Source organism: Schistocerca gregaria, chromosome 2, assembly GCF_023897955.1.
Source record: "Schistocerca gregaria isolate iqSchGreg1 chromosome 2, iqSchGreg1.2, whole genome shotgun sequence".
Classification (NCBI taxonomy): Eukaryota; Metazoa; Arthropoda; class Insecta; order Orthoptera; family Acrididae; genus Schistocerca; species Schistocerca gregaria.
Window position 1 is genome coordinate 380,581,900 of NC_064921.1, and position 19,656 is coordinate 380,601,555.

Below are 19,656 nucleotides of genomic sequence, written 5' to 3' on the forward strand. Positions count from 1 at the left end.
ATGCAGAGCATGAAATTGCAAAAACAAGATAACGGACTTATGTGTCACATGCAAGACATCTGAAGAAACATATTTGTGTTCAGAACTCATGATTAAAGTAAGTAGCTTAGAAATATATTTTCTAAATGTGGATATCTTGGCTTTAGCTGTGGAAGGTGTAGATGTACCACCTATTGGTAACATATGAAAATTTGTGCTAGACTGGAACTCAAATCCAGATTTCTCACTTATCATGAGTGGTCACCCTAGCCATCAAGATATCTGTGCATGCCTTCTGCACTGTCATGCTGTATTCTAGTCTGTACAAATCCAGTAAATCAGAACTGCATAAAGAACTCTATGCTAAAGCTAAATACAAGTATAGGAAATCAATAAATGAAGCAAAGAAACTGCATAACATAGTAAACATTGAAAAATCTAACAATAAATGCAAAAAGGTTTGGAGTGTAATAAACTCCATTGCACACACTAAATACAAAGAGGAAATCGCCATTACCCAAGAAGAATTTAATAAATATTGCATCCAGTCCATTGAAGAAATTAGTAGTTCAATAAACAAACCCCCTGAAAATGCACTTAGCATTATGGACAGCTGTTTTGAAAAGCTTCCCCCGAGCACCTTCACTTTCACGGAAGTGAGCCCAAATAATATCCTAAAAATTGTAAAAGATTTCAAACCTTCAGTTAGTGTTGATTACTATGATATGTCAGTTAATTTGTTGAAAGATGTTATTGATTGTGTGATTTATCCTTTAACCTTTTGTGTTAACAAATGCCTAGTTGAAAGTAAGTTCCCTGACATACTAAAAATTTCTAGAGTTGTGCCCATATATAAAAAAGGGGAAAAGAACTGTCCCGCTAGTTACAGACCTATATCCATAACCCAGTTTTTTCAAAAATTTTAGAAACAATTATGTATGAGCAAGTTAGTGTCTACTTGGGTAAACTAAATATAATTAGTGATAAACAGTTTGGATTTAGAAAAGGTAAATCCACAACGGATGCAATGGACTCCCTCGTAAAATCAGTCCTAGATGTGTTCGAGGCTAGGGACTATGCCCAGGCTACATTTTGTGACCTGAGCAGAGCCTTTGAGTGTGTAGACCATGACACTGTGCTGAAAAAGCTAGTTTACTATGGTTTTGATGACAACAGTATAAATATGTTCAGGTCTTTTCTAGAGAACCATCAACAAGTTGTGTGCATTGGTAGGGAGAAATCAAATTTGGTTAATGTTAGGTACGGAGTGCCTCAAGGGTCGGTGCTTGGACCTTTACTGTTTATACTAATGATTAATGACCTGCCCTTATTCATAAATTCTCACACAATATTGTATGCTGATGACACAACTTTTCTACATAAAAGCTCTGATCTAGGTACACTAAAAACACTGACTGAAAATATCCTTGCTCAGTCCTCATTATGGTTCAAAGCTAACGGCTTCCTACTAAATGAAAACAAAACCCAGACACTTTACTTTAGCCTCAAAGAGATTCCCAATTACCAAGAATTAGAAACAGTCAAATTTTTAGGTGTTACTATTGACAATAAATTAACATAGGAACCACACATTAAAAATATATTGGCTAAGCTTTCAAGAGTCATTTATCTAATTAGAAATTTAAAAAGACATGTCCCCAATGACTATGTGAGATCAGCATATTTTGCCTTCTTCCAAAGCATCATCTCTTATGGAATCTTACTGTGGGGTAGTAGCTGTCATGTAAATGACATTTTACTTTTACAGAAGAAAGTGATCAGAATAATAACGGATTCTGATAAAACAGAACATTGTAAACCTCTGTTTATTAAATTGCAGTGTCTTACAGTAATAAACTTATTCATCTACAATGTTTTATTGTACATTAGAAACAATGTCTCTAATTTTGTGTTGAGAAATGATATTCATAGCCAAAATACTAGAAAAAGAACATCTGTAGACGTACCATATCGTAGAGTATCAAAATCGTAGAACTCCTACCCAGTTATCAGACTAAGGATGTTTAATAGACTAAGTGCTGACTTTAAAGAACTGCCTGTAAATATTTTTAAAGCTAAATTATACAAGCTACTAGTGAACAATCCGTTTTACACCATTGATGAATTTTTTAAAGATGAAAATACCGTATTCTAATGTGTACCTATTTTATGTTTAAACCAATTTACATCGATATAGTAGTTTATGTAGAAATATAAGCTCTTGACTTTGTCTATTGCTGTAACGAGCTGAATGACAATAAAATTATTATTATTATTATTATTATTATTATTAATGACTAAAACTTACATGTCACATTGTCTACATCCTTATACCATTGTCATCTGCATTCATAACTGAATGTTTGCAGCTGTACTCTGTATTGCCACACCAGTAAGAACAAGACTATGTGGTATCAAGACCTATGATCTTGTTGTCTTTTGCCTGCCTCAGCATGTAGCATTTACTTGCATGTGTCATGAACAGACATTTTTAATGACAGACTGCCGACTGAAATTACTTCAAAATAAATTGGCTAAATATGAACCCAGACTATAGCTGTGAGCATTTGGTGATGAATGTGGAAGACTGAAGTATAAGGATGTAGACAATGTGACATATGGAAGTTTTGGTCAGTGTGCGAGGCATGCCTAATGGTTAAGGCTGTGGCTCGTGATAAGTGGGAAATCTAGGTTTGAGTCATGATTCAACACAAATTTTCATGTAGTACACCTGTAACTACCACAGATGAAATTGAGTTATTTAAAATTAGCCTATTTATTTTGAAGCAATTTCACTTGACTGTCTATGTCAAAAATGTCTGTTCATCCAGATATACAAGTAACATAAGTAAAACTGTCACCTTGCTGAATATTACTTTGAACACCACAATGCTTTACTAGGCATGGTATTGTTGGAGGTAGTATGCTATTGTATTCTGATGACCTATGAACCCACCCATTTTTAGGGGATCCTACAGCTCAATGTGGATTCTGAACCATGGCGTAGTTCAACATTTTTCACCTTCAACAAACACTGCCATATATGAAAGAAGTGATATGTGACAGATAAAAATCCTAAGACTGATTGGGGACCAAAGCTGAAACCATTGGATTTGTAGTCTGACATCACTGAGCCATCAAGCCAAACTATAAGACTAAAAAGGTTAATTTCTAGTGTGTACTTCTACAAAAATGAATCTAATCACAAATAAAAATGGTGACTGTAAGTGAAAATAATATGCAACTTCACCTTGAATATTTTTTTTATAAAAAAGTGTTTTTGTCTGTAACAATATTAAAATAGAAAAAAAGGGTAGCTCTACCACTGTGTTGATTTGAAGATTCATATTTTTATGCATATGAAAAATCCTATGATTTACAGAGTTACTTCATCAAAAGCTCTTTGACTTAGATAAATGCAATGTACTTTATCTGGTTATGCCTACATGTATTAAGTAAAAAAGCTATTTTTTATAATTATGTAAGTGATGCTACAAAACTGTTGCTGTTGAAGGTGTATTGAGGAAAGGTGTACTTTACCTGTGACTGGAGCATCCTGTGTGAAATCAATATTCACAGATGCATCATTGAGGCGATCCCCACATAATCGAAGACCCAAGCCTGTCACAATTATGTAATCATCAGTGCAGCTGACTGCACCAGCACCAGCTTGACCAGGAGGGACTGTTGGATCTCCATCTGTTGTATCAGTAAAAAAGTTAACTGAGTTACATCGGCAAAGATTGTCTGATAAGGTGTGAATGGAAGGATTTTTATGTTGTCAACTGTTGGACAAAGTGAACTAGGCAGCTGAGACAGAATAAAGTGGAATACTCTTCCCCAGGTTTCAATGGGATTGATTATCAAATGTTTTCTCATTGCCAACAGTCACGCTGTCAACAAGTGATATATATGAGAGGAGTGGCATCTGCATCTCAATAATCTTGACTGTGAACTGTTGTAAGTGTGTCCAGTGAGCTTCTAAGCTGGGGAAAGATATTCTTGTCAAAAATTACTGTACAACTATAGATCAAAATAATAGCAGTTTTTCCTTTTTTATCCTTAATGTAATATTCTTACTGTATAGTAAAATTTATGAACTACAACCATGCTTTATGAACTGTGGCAGTGACTGTCTTATGGATCCTGAAATCCATTTTATTTAACTGTCTTGTCCATTATTACTGTAATACAAAAAGGCATTCCCCTGCCCTTTGATTGCAATATTTGTGCCACCTATTGAACATCTTGACTGAATCACTTATATGTCCCACACTAGCTATTCAGGAAGATAAAAAAATCTGTTTACATTCCTTAACACAAAGTTACCAATAGAGTTTAGTTCTTATGTTGGCTTCAATAATTGTCGTAATTGGAATGTAGTACATATCTTTACTTAAGAAGTTGTTGAATATGTTAACTATCCCACTTCAGTGATAAAATTACAGGTGAGAAGACTAATGTTTACTACATAAAGGTGTATCATTCCATTTTAATTTAATTAACCAATGTAGAACAGACTCACAAACAAACATAATCAATTTTTCTAACCTAAAATAGGAATTTGTATTTGCTGAAAAGGCTACCGAATATTGTGACAAGAATGAACTGTTTGCAGGGTTTATTCTAATGGGTGTGACGTGCCCCTTTCGTTTGTTCATGAAACTTTTAGTAAATGAAATATCTTTCCAGTAAGTACTATACATAATAGTTAAGCCAAATGAAGCAACTACAGAATAAATTTTCAAATCCATCACACTTACCCTCATCCACATTGACTAGCTGGAACACATCTTCATTTGTGTATGTTATGCTACAGTACCCTGCTTCCTTGCGTATACAGATAGCATAGTTTAAGTTGTTCTGGAAATTTATTAATTCTGTTAAGTTCATGTAATTAAATATGTAAGATAATGTAAAACCAAACAAACAACAATTTAAAGCAGCCTTTTTAGTTATATAATTGTTTCAAAATGGTTTGATTTTGAACTATGTCATTGATTTAAATAGCATAATATGCAGTACAGCTAATAATTAAGTTCAACACTATGTACTCATTTCGCTACGTGGTCCAGTGACATTAATGTGACCACCACCTATGTTTGATGTCACCCTGAAGTAACTGCTCACAGACTGCAAGTTGCATCACTAGCAGTGGAGGGTATGCAAAGTGTGTGGGGATGACACAGAAAACAGTGTAGTTGTTGAGGTAATGTGGAAATGGAGTGACCTACCTGATGTCCAAGATGGCATGATCATTGGCTACTGGGCAAAAGATGGAAACATTTTTGAAGTGGCTGTGTAGCTGTGGTAAAAGTATACCAGAGATACAAAATGGTACCATTCAAAGTCTGCACCAAGGCCATACATGACAGGGGTGAATGGTGCCTATGGTGATGCTTATGAGCAAACAGACATGCAGCTGTTGAGCACTGACCACTCATATGAACCAAGGAGCAACCAAAAGTAACACTTCAATGTTGTTTATGGGCCTCTACAGCTGGTGCCAGGTTCAGACACCCATGGTGACTGCTGTTCATTAGCAATGAATGTTGGAATTTGCACACCAGTATTATAATTGGACATTCACTGAGTGGCAACAGGTGGCCTTTACAGATGAAACACATTTTATTCTTCCATGGCCTGATAGCCATTGGGTTGTATGAGCAGTCATTGAATAGGTCCAGCATTATCATATGAGAAATTTTTTCATGGTGTTCCACAGGTAATCTCAACATTTTGGAGGAAACAATGGATCAACACAAGTATGCATCTATTCTTGGGGACCATGTCCACCCCTACATACAGTTTTTTTTATCCTCAGTATGTTAGCATGTGCCAGCAGGACAATGCAACATTTCACACAGCCTGCAGCGTATGATTGTGATTTGAAGTGCAGCAGCCTGAGTTTACTCTACTCCAGTGGCCACCAGACCCAACTGATAATCTATGGGGCCACCTTGATTTTGCAGTTCATGCCATGTATCCTGAATTGAGAAATCTAGGGCAGCTGGCTATGGTACTGGAGTCAGCATATCGGTACCTTCCAGAACCTCATTAACTCTCTTCCTCCACATCTGTGCTGCAAAAGGTGGTTATTCAGGGTTTTGACAGGTGATCACACTAATGTGACTGGACCATGCATCTGTATATTGCAAATAGAATTGTGACATGTTTTAGGGCTGTTTACCTTTATGAATATTGAAACATAAGTAAATTATGATGCATACATCATTCATATTTAAGTTATGTGTATGGAACAATTAAAGACAAGAATAACAAGTTGGTAATTAGCTGTTTAAGTTAAAAATAAGCTGTTAAGCTAAATGTACTTATAGTCCATAATGTGATTATTAAGACCCAGCAGGAATGCTATTAATTACACCTAATTTGGATTAAGAGGAGTGATGAGCACAGATCTGAATGTCCGTTGCCACGTTTATTTATTCATTCATTCATTCATCCATTTGCTGTGTTATGTACACCCCATTAAAAAAATGAACTTAAACATATGTGGGATAATTCAAAGTATACATTAATGAAACAGAAACAATACTTTGGACTTAATATGTACCGGTACCCTGTGTCAACAGGTAATTTCCAAGATCACTTGTAAGGGATAAATATTGAGTGCGCAACTGTCATGGCAGCAAGTATCGATTAGTTGTTACTTTTTTTTACAGCTTTGATAACACAATATCTTATACCAGTGAACCTTGTCAGTAGTGCTCTACATATGAGTGAATGAAGTTGGTGCTGTGTCGAATTGCACTACTCTTAAGCTGGTAGGAGATAATTCCAAGATTGTGTACAGTGCAAAGTTGTTCAGACTTCATTTAGTTACAAATTATGATTTTAAGTATTGCATACACTACTCTTACCTGGCAAGAATTAATTCTGAGGCTGTACTGTGGAAAGTGGTTTCAGCTTCATTTAGTGCCAAATCATGATTTTAAGGAATTGTGTGGATTGTCATGGGGAGACGTGTGTCAAACATGATGAAAGATATAGTTAGAGTGAACCTGTACTATGACAAACCAGGATTGCTCCTGACTGCACACACACAGCACAGAATTGTCAATGGTGAAGGTATGGATCATGAGTAAGGTAAGTTAAATTAAAAATAAGTTTTTTGCACATCTTTTGTTGTTGTTAATGCTGTAAATGGAAGGATATCTGGCACTACAACAGTCTTGTGCTGAATCGTTGTTGCTCTCAGATGCTATAAACAAAAGCAACATCTCACGCCATGAGAGTAGCATGCTCAATGTACACTACTGTGACAAAAGCCATGGGATAGGAATACACATGTATACAGATGGTCATAGCATTGCATACACAAGGTATAAAGGGGCATGTGAAAATGATTACAATGTGACTATGGCCACATGATAGGTATTAACAGATTTTGGACACAGAATAGTAGATGGAGCTAGGTGCATGGGACATTCCATTTTGCAAATTGTTAGGGAACTCAATATTCCCAGATCCACAGTGTCAAGAGTGTGCCAAGAATACCAAATTTCAAGCATTACTTCTCACCACAGAGAATGCAATGGCTGACACCCTTCACTTAGTGTTCGAGAAAAGCGGTGTTTGCATGGAGTTGTCAGTACTAATACACAAGCGACACTATGTGGAATAACCACAAAAATCAATATGGGATGTGAGATGAATGTATCCTTTAAGATATTATGGTGAAATTTGGCATTAATGGGCTATATCAGCAGATGATCAGTGTGAGTGCCTTTGCTAACAGCATGACATTGCCTGCACAGCTGCTTCTGGGCTCATGACCATATCAGTTGGACCCTAGGTGAATGGAAGTCTGTGCCTTGTTGTGATGAGTCCCAATCACAGTTGGTAAGAGTTGATGGCAGGATTCAAGTGTGGCACAGACCCCATGAACCCTGGACTCAAGTTGTCAACAAGGCCCTGTGCAGGCTGGTGGAGGCTCCATAATGGTGAGTGCTGTGTTTACATGGAACAGACTGGGTCCTCTGGTCCAACCAAACTGATTATGGACTGGATATGGTTATATTCAGCTACTTGGAGACCATTTGCAACCATTCGTGGACAATTTGAGCAAATGATTTGGCCTCCTAGATTGCATTACATGAATCCCATCAAACATTTATGGGACGTACTCAGGAGGTCAATTCATGCACAAAATCATGCACCAGAAACACTTTCACAATTATGGACAAATGTAGAGGCAGCATGGCTCAATATTTCTCCAATGGACTTTCAATGACTTGATGAGTCCTTGCCATGTACTACGCCAGGCAAAAGGAGGTCTGACACAATATTAGGAAGTATCCCATGACTCTTGCCAACTCAGTGTACATTAATGGCAAGTGGTCTTGGACATCGCCTATCAACAATAAACTATCCTATGCTGTTTAGTAGTGTTTGTGCTTATGTTATGTGAATGTAAAATACTAAATTAGGAGTGCAACTACCTTGTTAATGGCTGCTGCTTCTTTAGTTATATTAAATAGTTACACTAATTAGCTCCTATTGTCCACAACCAGGTAGCATTTGCCAGAGCCATAAAACCTGGACTATAGAGCAACAGGAGTGAGTCATTGGGTTGTATGAGTCTTGTTTCACACTGTTTCCAATTTCTGGCTGACATAATGTTCCAAGAGGGATGCTGATTTGAGCAGCCATTTTGTGGTATTCCATGGGCCCCATGGTTACTCTGCAAAGCTGCATGACTGCCAAGGATTGTGGGGTCATTTTGGCTGATCAGGTCCATCCCATGGTACAATGTTTGTTCACCAATGGTGATGCTATGTTCCAAGATAACAAGGCTCCTGTTCACACAGCTTACATCATGCAGGACTGGTTTTATGAGCACAAGGGTGAATTGTCACATCTCCGTTGGCCACCACAGTCATCAGACCTTAACATTATTGAGCTTTTGTGATCTACTTTGGATAGACTGCTATTCACCTTCATCATCGTTAACTGAACTTGCAACTATTTTTCAGGACGAATGGTACAAGATTGCCTTGGAAACCATACAGACCCATATTTACCCATTCCAAGATTAGTGAAAGCTGTTCTAAATGCCAACGGGTTTCGTACATCATGTTAGGCTGAGTAATGAGTTGTGTCAAAAGTAACTCTTTATACCAGCATGTTTTGAGGTCTTTCATATGACACCTTCACAGGACCTTGATAATGCTAACATGCAAATTAATTCATATATGTTATAGGAAGGACTTTTTTTATCAATAATATGACTTTTCTTACATCTATACAGGTTCTTGAAACAGAGGAAATCTTACCAAATACCCAGCATTTGGTCCCTCATAATTGAAGCTGTGGAAAGACCCTCTGACACCAACATAATATTGCAGGCAGTTTCGTGGGCTCTCCAGACGGTCTCCTGGTCTTAATTGAGTTACTTTTATCTTGAATCGCCGTGGAAAGTTTCCTCCACCTTGTGATACTGACAGCTGAAATGGACCGTTAGAGCTGTCAACGTCCATGTATACTGCAGCGGAGAACACAGAAAAGGATTAAAACAAAATCATTACAAAAATAATTGTTCTGATTTTAAAGTATTAATGTGGAATCAATATTTTCTAGATTTATACTATGATTCACAAATACATAAATGTTGGATGTATTACTCAGAGTAAAGTGATAAGCTGGGAGTGAGTCACAGAGTAATAAATCATTGATACATATAATCTATGTCTTCCATAAAATACCCTACTCCCAAAGCTTTTGGACATTGTGAATGTAAGATACATAACACAATAGTTTCTTATTTAATCATCACCAAGAAAAATTGCCCATGATACAGTATCAAATCATTGTTACTATTTTGTAATTAACATTGCCTGCAGTGGCAAAAAGACAATGAGACTATGTATAAGTAAGGTGTTTTGTATATTTGCCCACAAGCTATACCATTACTTACTTGAACGCCAGCTTTAATATTTTAATCACTTTTAGTGCTTTTTATATGTAGATTACTGGTATCTTCTTTTGCAGTGCTGGACATGCCATTGTTCAGTTTTCTTAATAGTTTCCCCTTTCAGACCCATTAGGTAAATTGATTTCCACTATCTTACATTCAGACACACTGACTTACAAAAATGATGTTGTTAATGGCCACAATTTTAAATAAATGATGTGGAAATTTTATAGCATTGTGTATAAGAAAAATTTAATGACAGAAATACATTCAGAATTTACTTTGCCAGTACATAAGTCTTTATCATGACAGCTTATCCAGCCCAAGCCTGGAACAGCTCCCTGTGTTACAAGGACACACAATAGAAATTGTGCAAATATCCATCAATGTTCCATAATGAATATGAGTCATGGCAGTGTGCTGTCATAACACTGCTCATGCTCAGTCTGATAATTAAATGAATAAATTGATTAAGGATAATAATTCAGAAAAGTAATTGACTGGAAAACATTTTTACTACACTAAGAATGGTGAAAACAGTGTAGCAATTGGAGTATATACCGTGGAGATATATGAGTTTTAATTCAACAAGCGTATAAGAATTTACTCAGCAGCAGCTGGAGCATGCGGAAGCCAGATAGTGTATTCAGTAGCAGGCACAACTGGCAGCCCTAAGGTGTTACCAGTCAACATGGCCGGCCTAAGCCATAGGGATCTGTAAATTGGAGGTCAGATGCAGGGATATTTAAAAGGAATCCAAAGTAAAAGCTAGGATGTAGTTTCAAGGGTAGTGCACCTCTTCACTTTGGTTGCTATGGACGAGTCCATCAGCAGACCCAGCCCATTGGAACTATCATCAGGAAAGAGAGAAGGAGAGGGGAAGACGAAAGGATGTGGGTTTTAAGGGAGAGGGTAAGGAGTCATTCCAATCCCGGGAGCGGAAAGAGTTACCTTAGGGGGAAAAAAGGACAGGTATACACTCGCACACACACACATATCCATCCACACATACACAGACACAAGCACACATTTGTAAAGGCAAAGAGTTTGGCCCAAGCAGCAGCTGCCAAGTGTTTGACAGTGGTCAGCATGATTTTGACCTGCTTATGCACATCAACTATCTTATCCCATGTTCGAGAATAGCATTCACAATGGAGCTGCATTTTGGCTGGTGCAATGTATTACAAGGCAGTGAACAAATAACTTTCAATTGAGCCTATTGAACATCTTTTAATGTGTTGAACTAAAAATTTGTTAGTTCCCTCCAAGAATTGAAGCAAATACATAAAATAAGATTTCTTTTAAGGCAATACAAAAACCTTTGGAAAAATTACTAGTTTTCTAAAACATTTTGAGGTTAATTATAGTTATCAAACTTGAGTACTGAGTTAATTTATGTTAAATGCAGAAAATATGTAGAGCTACTCCTCTTTAAATGAGAACTAGATGTAACACTATATGTTAGTTTGAATATCTGCTATAGTAACTAAAACACAAGCACCAATTCTCTACAAATTTTTCATAGATTATGCAAAGGGCAAAGGTGGCTTCTGAAAATTCTCAAAAATGCATATTTATTTACATCGATAAACAATGAAATCATGGGTGATGTATTATTTAGCAGAACTGTGAACAAAAAATGCTAATTAATAACATATCCAAAACACTGGTAACTTATGAAAATATAGTTTTGTAGGCACCTGAAAAGTTTACAAAATAACCTATTTCTCACTTGGTTGTACAATTCAGTTAAATTCAATCTCTTAACTCCTCTGTTAACAATGAAATTAGAGGATGACTGTTTTGAAAGACACTAGATCAACTGATCTGAAAAATGTTAAAAGAGATCAGCTAATTTAAGCCTGTAATTGACGAAAACAATACAAGTTTGTCATGGAACTTGTGATTGTTCAAAATTTCACAATACATCACAATACAAACAGGTATTGATACAATCAATCAAAGATAATGCAGAAGCAACACAAACAGTGAAATATGGGAATCTGGAACTTCAAATAAGCACAAGAATTTTGTATATGTGATGCCGGTATCACTCAAAGGAAAATTCTGAAATTGGCTTTTATGTATAAAAAAGGTATGTACTGCATGTTTTTTACACTTAGCTGTTCCTGTGCAAGCACGTTTTCTGGCTGTCACAGCTAACAATGCATATAATTATGGTAGTATGGTACAGACAAATTTATTTATGTCACAAAAAGTGTGGGTAGCTAACCAATCATGTAATATTTGAATGTCTGTTCAGAAATATCTTCTACAGCTTGTGAAAGCTTATTAAATAATTTGTGCCCTATGAATTCATACCTGTTAACTACTTTTGATAATCTGTGGTATGATATGTATATGTTGTGTCTATTGCTTTTGTAACTGTGTACATTTTTCCTGCACTTTGCTTCTGGTAGCTTCTTCTTTGCTTAAATTAAAATATAGTTCAAAACTGGATCCAAGTACTATGGGACTTAACATCTGAGGTCATCAGTCCTCTAGACTTAGAATTACTTAAACCTAACTAACCTAAGAACATCACACATGTCCATGCCCGAGGAAGGAATCGAACCTAGCAGCAGCACAGTTCCGGACTGAAGGGCCTAGAACCGCTCAGCCACAGTGGCCGGCAAAACATAGTTCATGTACAAGTTTGCTACTGCATTTTTTTATTCAGAAAATTAAGGTTTACAATACAGTTTATATGGCAACCTAAAATTACGCTAACAGCTTTCTTTCTGCAGTATTAAGATGTCATGCATGGTGCTAGAGGCCCCCACAAAATAATACCATATGACAGTACGCTAAAAAAATCCAGCATAAGATCTTCTAACGTAGATTTTTGGTACACACAGCATAAGCCACCTTCAGCTGCCCTAAACAACTTAAGAAATTTTACATTTTGACTACAGGGATTCTTGCAGGGAGGGCAGTTGACCCTAGTGAGAATTCATATAGTTTATGAATATGAAGGACCTGTAACAGCATGATCCATACTTTTATAACCTAAATTACCTGGAAAATTATCATTAGAATGACATGAAAATATCAATAAAATGGCATAAAAATGAAATAAAATATATGTAAAGTGAGTTATAAAATGAATTAGAGTAATGACAAATTTTATAGGGGGTTACAACTGAAATTACAAAATGGATAATTATTTTAAATTGCTTTTTATTTTTTTTAAAGAATTCTCATTCTTTGAAGATATACAATAATTGTATAATCATCATAGCACTGTTGTGGTGAATGACACTCTGCATGCACAAGTTCTTGAAAGGGAAGGAATGTCTGTTGTCAAGCAACACAACCTACACTCCCACAGTGAATTTCTAGTCAGACGCCACAACCACTCAACCGTGACTGCTGGTCACAGAAACTTCTCTCAACACATGAAACTGCTGCCATTTAAAGCAATGTGATGACAGAAAACACCTAGCTGCACTCTTTTCTGTAGTGCTTCCATCACTACCAGACTAACTGTTATAAAAGTGTTATAATTTTTGCATGGACAGGGACTTGAATCCAGGCTCCTTTGGGTAAGAGCCTAATGCTCTACTGACTGAGCTATATGGACCCACAGATTATGGTACAGCTGCATGGTGAACGAGTGATTCACATGTTGTAATTACATTTCAACATTTGCTGAAATGATAGGAGCGTGTACTTGCATATTTTCCTTTATTTTTAAAAATTAATTAAAAAACACATAAGAATATCAATTTTCACAAATGGACATTACATTTGGTACAATATAAATAGCAAAAATTGATATTTTTGTTTCAATACCTGTACCTGATAGGAAGCATTAGTGACAGGTATTCTGGAGCAAGTCCCTCCCATTAATGCCCCTCCACTATTATGACACTAATCTTAGGTATAGATTAGATTAGATTAATACTTGTTCCATAGATCATGAATACGACACTTCATAATGATGTGTAACATGTCAGATCAATAAAAGATGTCTGTACAAGATATTACATTACACAAAATATTGCACAACACTAAAGTTTAAGTTGTTGTTTTCTTATTTTTTTTATTTTTTCCCCTTAATTTATATCTAAAAATTCAGCCAATGAGTATAAGGAGTTGCCATCTAGAAATTCTTTTAATTTATTTTTAAATGTTAGTTGGCTATCTGTCAGGCTTTTTATGATGTTTGGTAGGTGACCAAAGACTTTTGTGGCAGCATAATTTACTCCTTTCTGTGCAAAAGTCAGATTTATCCCTGCATTGTGAAGATCATCCTTTCTCCTGGTGTTATAGCTATGCACACTGCTACTACTTTTGAACTGGGTTGGATTATTAACAACAAATTTCATAAGTGAATATATATACTGGGAGGATCCCTAGGTCCTTAAATAGATGTCTGGAGGATGACCATGGGTGGGCTCCAGCAATTATTCTGATTACACGTTTTTGAGCAATGTATACTTTTCTACTCAATGATGAATTACCCCAGAATATGATGCCATATGGAAGCAGTGAATGAAAGTAGGCATAGTAAGCTAATTTACTGAGATTCTTATCACCAAAATTCGCAATAACCCTAATAGCATACGTAGCTTAACTCAGACGTTTCAGCAGACCATCAGTGTGTTGCTTCCAGTTTAACCTCTCATCAATGGACACACCTAAAAATTTTGAAAATTCTACCTTAGCTACAGACTTCTGTTCAAAGTCTATATTTATTACTGGAGTTGAGCCAATTACTGTACGGAACTGTATATATTGTGTTTCACCAAAATTTAAAGAGAGTCCGTTTGCTGAGAACCACTTAATAATTTTGTGAAAAACATCATTTACAATTACATCACTTAGTTCTTGGTTTTTGATGTTATTACTATAATTGTATCATCAGCAAAAAGAACTAACTTTGCATCTTCATCAATGTGGAATGGTAAGTCATTAATGTATATAAAGAACAGTAAAGGACTTAAGACCGAACCCTGTGGGACCCCATAATTGATAGCCCCCCCAGTTTGAGGAATCAGCTGTTGTTTCAACATTACATGAACCACTTATTTCAACTACCTAATACACGTTAGTAACAGTAAGTGACACAAGAATGATAAGCAGATGAATCATCAAATTATTTTGACATGTATGAATACATTCTTGGGCAACATTGTTGTATTTTTCTGAGAGTCACGCATATTGCCCTTAGAATGAAATTTTCACCGTGCAGCAAAGTGTGTGGTGATATGAAACTTACTGCCAGATTAAAAATGTATGCCAGAGCAGGACTCCAGGACTCGACCTTTGGACTTTTGCCTTTCATGTGTAAGTGCTCTATCAACTGAGCTCCTCAAGCATGACCCATGACCCATCCTCGCAGCTTTACTTCTGCCATTACCTCATCTCTGACCTTCCAAACTTCACATAAGCTCTCCTGCGAGAACACTTGCTCTTGAAATGCAAAGATCCTGAGTTCCAGGCTCAGTCCATCATAGAGTTCTAACCTGCCAGGAAGTTTCACATGTTTCTTGTTGACATTAAAAGAGTGAATCAACATATCATAAATGGACATTAAATACAAACCTGTAAAAAAAGTAAGAAAATGTCGAAAATGATATTATGGCAAGTGCAACAGTCAATGACCAAGACATTGAACATTATATCATTGTTTTATCTTTTGTTTGATTATCTTTTGTATCTTAAGTCTAGCTATGTAAACATGCCTGTGTTGCTCTCTTTCACTGGGAAGAAAAGTGTGGTAAATAAAACACCCGCCAATGCCAAGACAGAAGATCAAGGATCGCCACCAACTGGTTCTTCCTTACAGCCTCCTACTGTTCCTGAATTACACAGATTCAGGGATAAGTGTTGTTCCAAGGGACATGAAGAACATGCCTCAACTTTCCGGCATCCCCATACTAATGGCTGCAAATCAATCTTCAATTCAGAATATGGTTGCAAGCATATGACACAGAATCTGCAGAATGGGTTCTCACCTGACCCCATATTGGGTGCCAACCAGCCAATGACATTTCACAGTAGTTGCTTAAAAGATACACTGCGCTCATGGCTCTGATAATGGCACTGAGTCAGTGGCAACATTCCAGATCTCCCACATTCACACAATGCTGGGACAGCCTGTCACTTTCTGCCCATGCCAACTACCTCCAGGGAAGTTAAAGGTGACTAAAGCCGCTTTTAAAGCAGTGCTAACAGACAGAAAACAGTCTTGCTCTAGCAGTGCATGGGCTGTTCCCTTAGAAATATTTCTCAAAAAGGATAATTCTTGGTGTTTGTGTGGTGTATATAGGGGACTGACTGATCTCCGGCACTATGCCAGACCAGTACACGATACTAAACATGTTGGATTTCACAAGCAGTTTAGAAGATGCCTCTTAATTCAGCATCATAGATTGCACTAAGGCTTTTGCACAAATTCCTATGGCAGAGACGGACAAGCACAAAACCATCATCATGACACCTTTTAGGCTATTTCAACCCAAAGCTATGCCTTTTGTAGCACGCTCAGGCATGTCAGTGTCTTATAGACAAGATTCTACATAGTTTAAGCCACACTTTTTTGTTATGTGGATGATGTGGTGTTTTTTTCTGATAATATGAATGACCATGTTCCCATTTGAATGATGTTTTCTCTCATCTTGGAACATATAGTGTCAAAAGTAACAAGGACAAATGCATCTTTGCTAAGAATAAAGTACAATTCCTGGGTTACCTTGTACCAAGAGATGGTATTCCTCCTACTTCTCAGAGGGTCTCACATATTTTGCAGATGACCCTTCCCATCACATTCAAAAAGTTATGCAGGTTTGTAGATACAGCCAATTATTACCAGCAACAGCTGCAAAAATTTGCAGAAATTATAGAACCTATCAATGACCTGCTAGAGGGCAAACACACTTATGGTGTAAGAAACGTCCCTGGACAGGTCTGGCCAAGGAAGACTTTCAAGCCCATGAAATTGTCTTTAACAAAGGCTGTCTTATTGGTCCACCCCATTTCCAGTGCACAGATGGCTTTTTTGGCTGATGCCAGCCAGTTGGCTGTGGGAGCAGTGCTCCAGCAATTAGCATAAAGAGGGTGGCAGGTCTGTCTACACAGCGAAAGAACTGGAGTGCATTTGATAGAGTGCTCTTTGATATATATCTCACTATCAGACATTTTTGACAGTACCTGGAACATCTGTAACACAAAATTTATACAGATCACAAACCATTAATTTCATTTTCTCAGTGGGTATCTGAATTGAACTCCCAACATCAAATCTGTTTTGTGGAATTTATTGTGCAATACTCTATTGATGTCAACCACAATCTGGGTCTGACAACACTGTTGAAGATTGCTTATCAGACAATCAGACAATTGTGCATCTTTGACGTGTATTGATTAGACAGATATCCCAAAAGACCAAGATTCTGGTGCTTCTTTACAAGAGCGTAAGCTCAATCTTTCATTCACTAGTGTGAAACTTGAATATGTGTCAGTTTCCAGACCCACCTATGGTGTCACACATCTCAGAAAGTTTTGCTCCTGTTTACTCCATTACGTTGGTCGCACACTATCTTTGATGTTTTGCATGCCTTATCATATCCCTACATCAGCATTTCCGCTGCCTCCAAAGTGGTGTGGTGAGGAATGCAGAAAGACTGATGGAGCTGGAAACATAATTGCGTATCATGCCAAAAAATAAAATTGGTCACCACACAATCTCTCCTATCAACACATTCCCCACTCCTAGAGGTCGTTTTGCACACACTCATGTTGACATCGTAGGACTCCATCCTTGCTCGAAGGAGTTTCGTCATTTTGTCATCTTAATTGAAAGGTTTACCAGGTGGCCAGAGGTGTTTCCTGTGACTGACTTTTCTGCATGGAGTTGCTGAGCAATCATCTCCAAATGGTTTGCTTGGTTTTATATTCCTACAGCAGTAACTTCTTAACAGAGAGTGTCAATATTTGATTCCCAATTACTTAATGAACTGCTACATATGACAGGTTGCAAACAACTGCTAACTATGAACCACCATCCTTGCAGCAACTGGATGGCAGAAAACATGCACATACTCTGAAGGGCCCGGGGTGCAGACTATTATCTTGCGTACGGTTATGTTGGGACTCCATAGTGTGTTCAAGGGGGATATCAGGTGTTCTTCAGTGCAATTAGTCTACAGCAAAGCATTGAAGGTACCCAGAGAATTTTTAGCTTCATCCCCTTTCAGTGATTGGGGAATGGGCAATGACAGCCAATCTCTACATCAGCTGCAGCTTGCAATGCACTTACCACATCCTCCTCCCCTATTGTGACATGGTTCTTGACCATTCTTTTTCCCCGAAGACCTCTTTACTTGACCTCAGATATGCATTAGGGATGACACCATCAGGCCCCCCTTGACTCCTATTTATTTAGGACCATTCATTGTGGTTTCTCCTAACACCAAGACCTCCATAGTCGATAAAATGGAAAACATGTCACAGTCTCAGTTGACCAACAGAAACCAGCATTTACAAATTTACGACGGTCCCCCCCACCTGGCCAGTCCTCTTCAGCCTTTCTCCAGCACCTCAGACCCGTTCCAGCAGATACATAAAAATGCATCTACCCTGAGGTCTGGGGAGCTCCAGGTTTCCAGAGTGACAGTGTCTTTTTTGTTTGAGCATAGCTTTCCAAAATGGTGGTGATGGTGGTGGTGGGGGTGGGGTGGGGGGGAGGCTGATATGGCAAGTGCAATAATCAATGACCAAGAAGTTGAACATTATATTGTGTGTTATATCTTTTGTCTTTTCTTTGTACTATGGTCTAGCTAGGAAAATGTGCCTGTATTGTGCTCTTTTGTTCGGAAGTAAATTATGGTAAATAAAGAAGGAGTCATTAGAGTGCATACTGTGTACATTTGTCACCCATAATATCATCCTTAAAAATTAAATTTAAACTCCAAATGGTTACTGCCAAATGGCAGTATTGAATGCCAGGATATCGCATAAAAATCCAGGCACTGATCAATATGATATAATAATAATTGGCATTTTATGTTGATAGCATATTTCAATGACTGATGATTATCAAGGCATTGATGGGTGTGATAGGTTGAAATGGTAATGACTTGACAATGTGTGTTCTCAATCCCTTAGCAGCCACAAGGGCTCTCTGTGTTTCCAGGCTTCATTCCTGTTGTATATCCCAAGATTCCTGATATGCTGGTTTTGAGACATAAGACAGGAAAGATAAAAATTGATTGCCAGCATCTTGTATCACTGGAGAAATGGTAGAATGTGGGCGACTCAGCAACCATAATGAAGTACAGGGTGTGTAATGCTCACCATAATGCTACACTTCATAGTTCTTTCAGCTTTTATATCTTGTCTTCATACCCCAAAATTGGGTTATATCACTTGAAACAATCATTTGCAGCTACTACAAAATGTAACTATAGAACACTATTGTTAGATGTGTTCAACAAAGCTTTCACTGAAAGTAACTTTTACCAACTTTATGGAGATGAATGTATGAACTGTTTGTCCGAATTGTCAGTTGCCTGAGAGGTGAATATTATGCAAAATAAACATGTCAGCACGCTTGCTCAAACAATTTCTTATGCCAAGAATTTATTGAGGAAATATGGCTTATGATGAGACCAGTAGAAAATAATGTAAGTGGCATCATAAACACATCACTTGCACCACAATGTTACGGAAATGGAAAACACTGTTGATGTATGGATTTCACAGAATGGATTGTTAGTCCGAGACTAATATTGTTG

The 19,656-nt window shown here is 37.3% G+C and overlaps 1 protein-coding gene across 2 annotated transcripts in view; it reads right to left on the reverse strand.

The window, feature by feature from the left end:
- LOC126320530 (uncharacterized) overlaps positions 1-19,656 on the reverse strand; it is a 192,843-nt gene that overhangs the window by 23,961 nt on the left and 149,226 nt on the right. For both annotated transcript variants that reach the window (XM_049993999.1, XM_049994001.1), the window contains 3 exons: positions 9,276-9,484; positions 4,743-4,842; positions 3,520-3,678 (listed from right to left, as the gene is read on the reverse strand). In XM_049993999.1, coding sequence (XP_049849956.1) covers positions 3,520-3,678; positions 4,743-4,842; positions 9,276-9,484 — 468 coding nt within the window. The remainder of the gene's footprint in view (positions 1-3,519; positions 3,679-4,742; positions 4,843-9,275; positions 9,485-19,656) is intronic.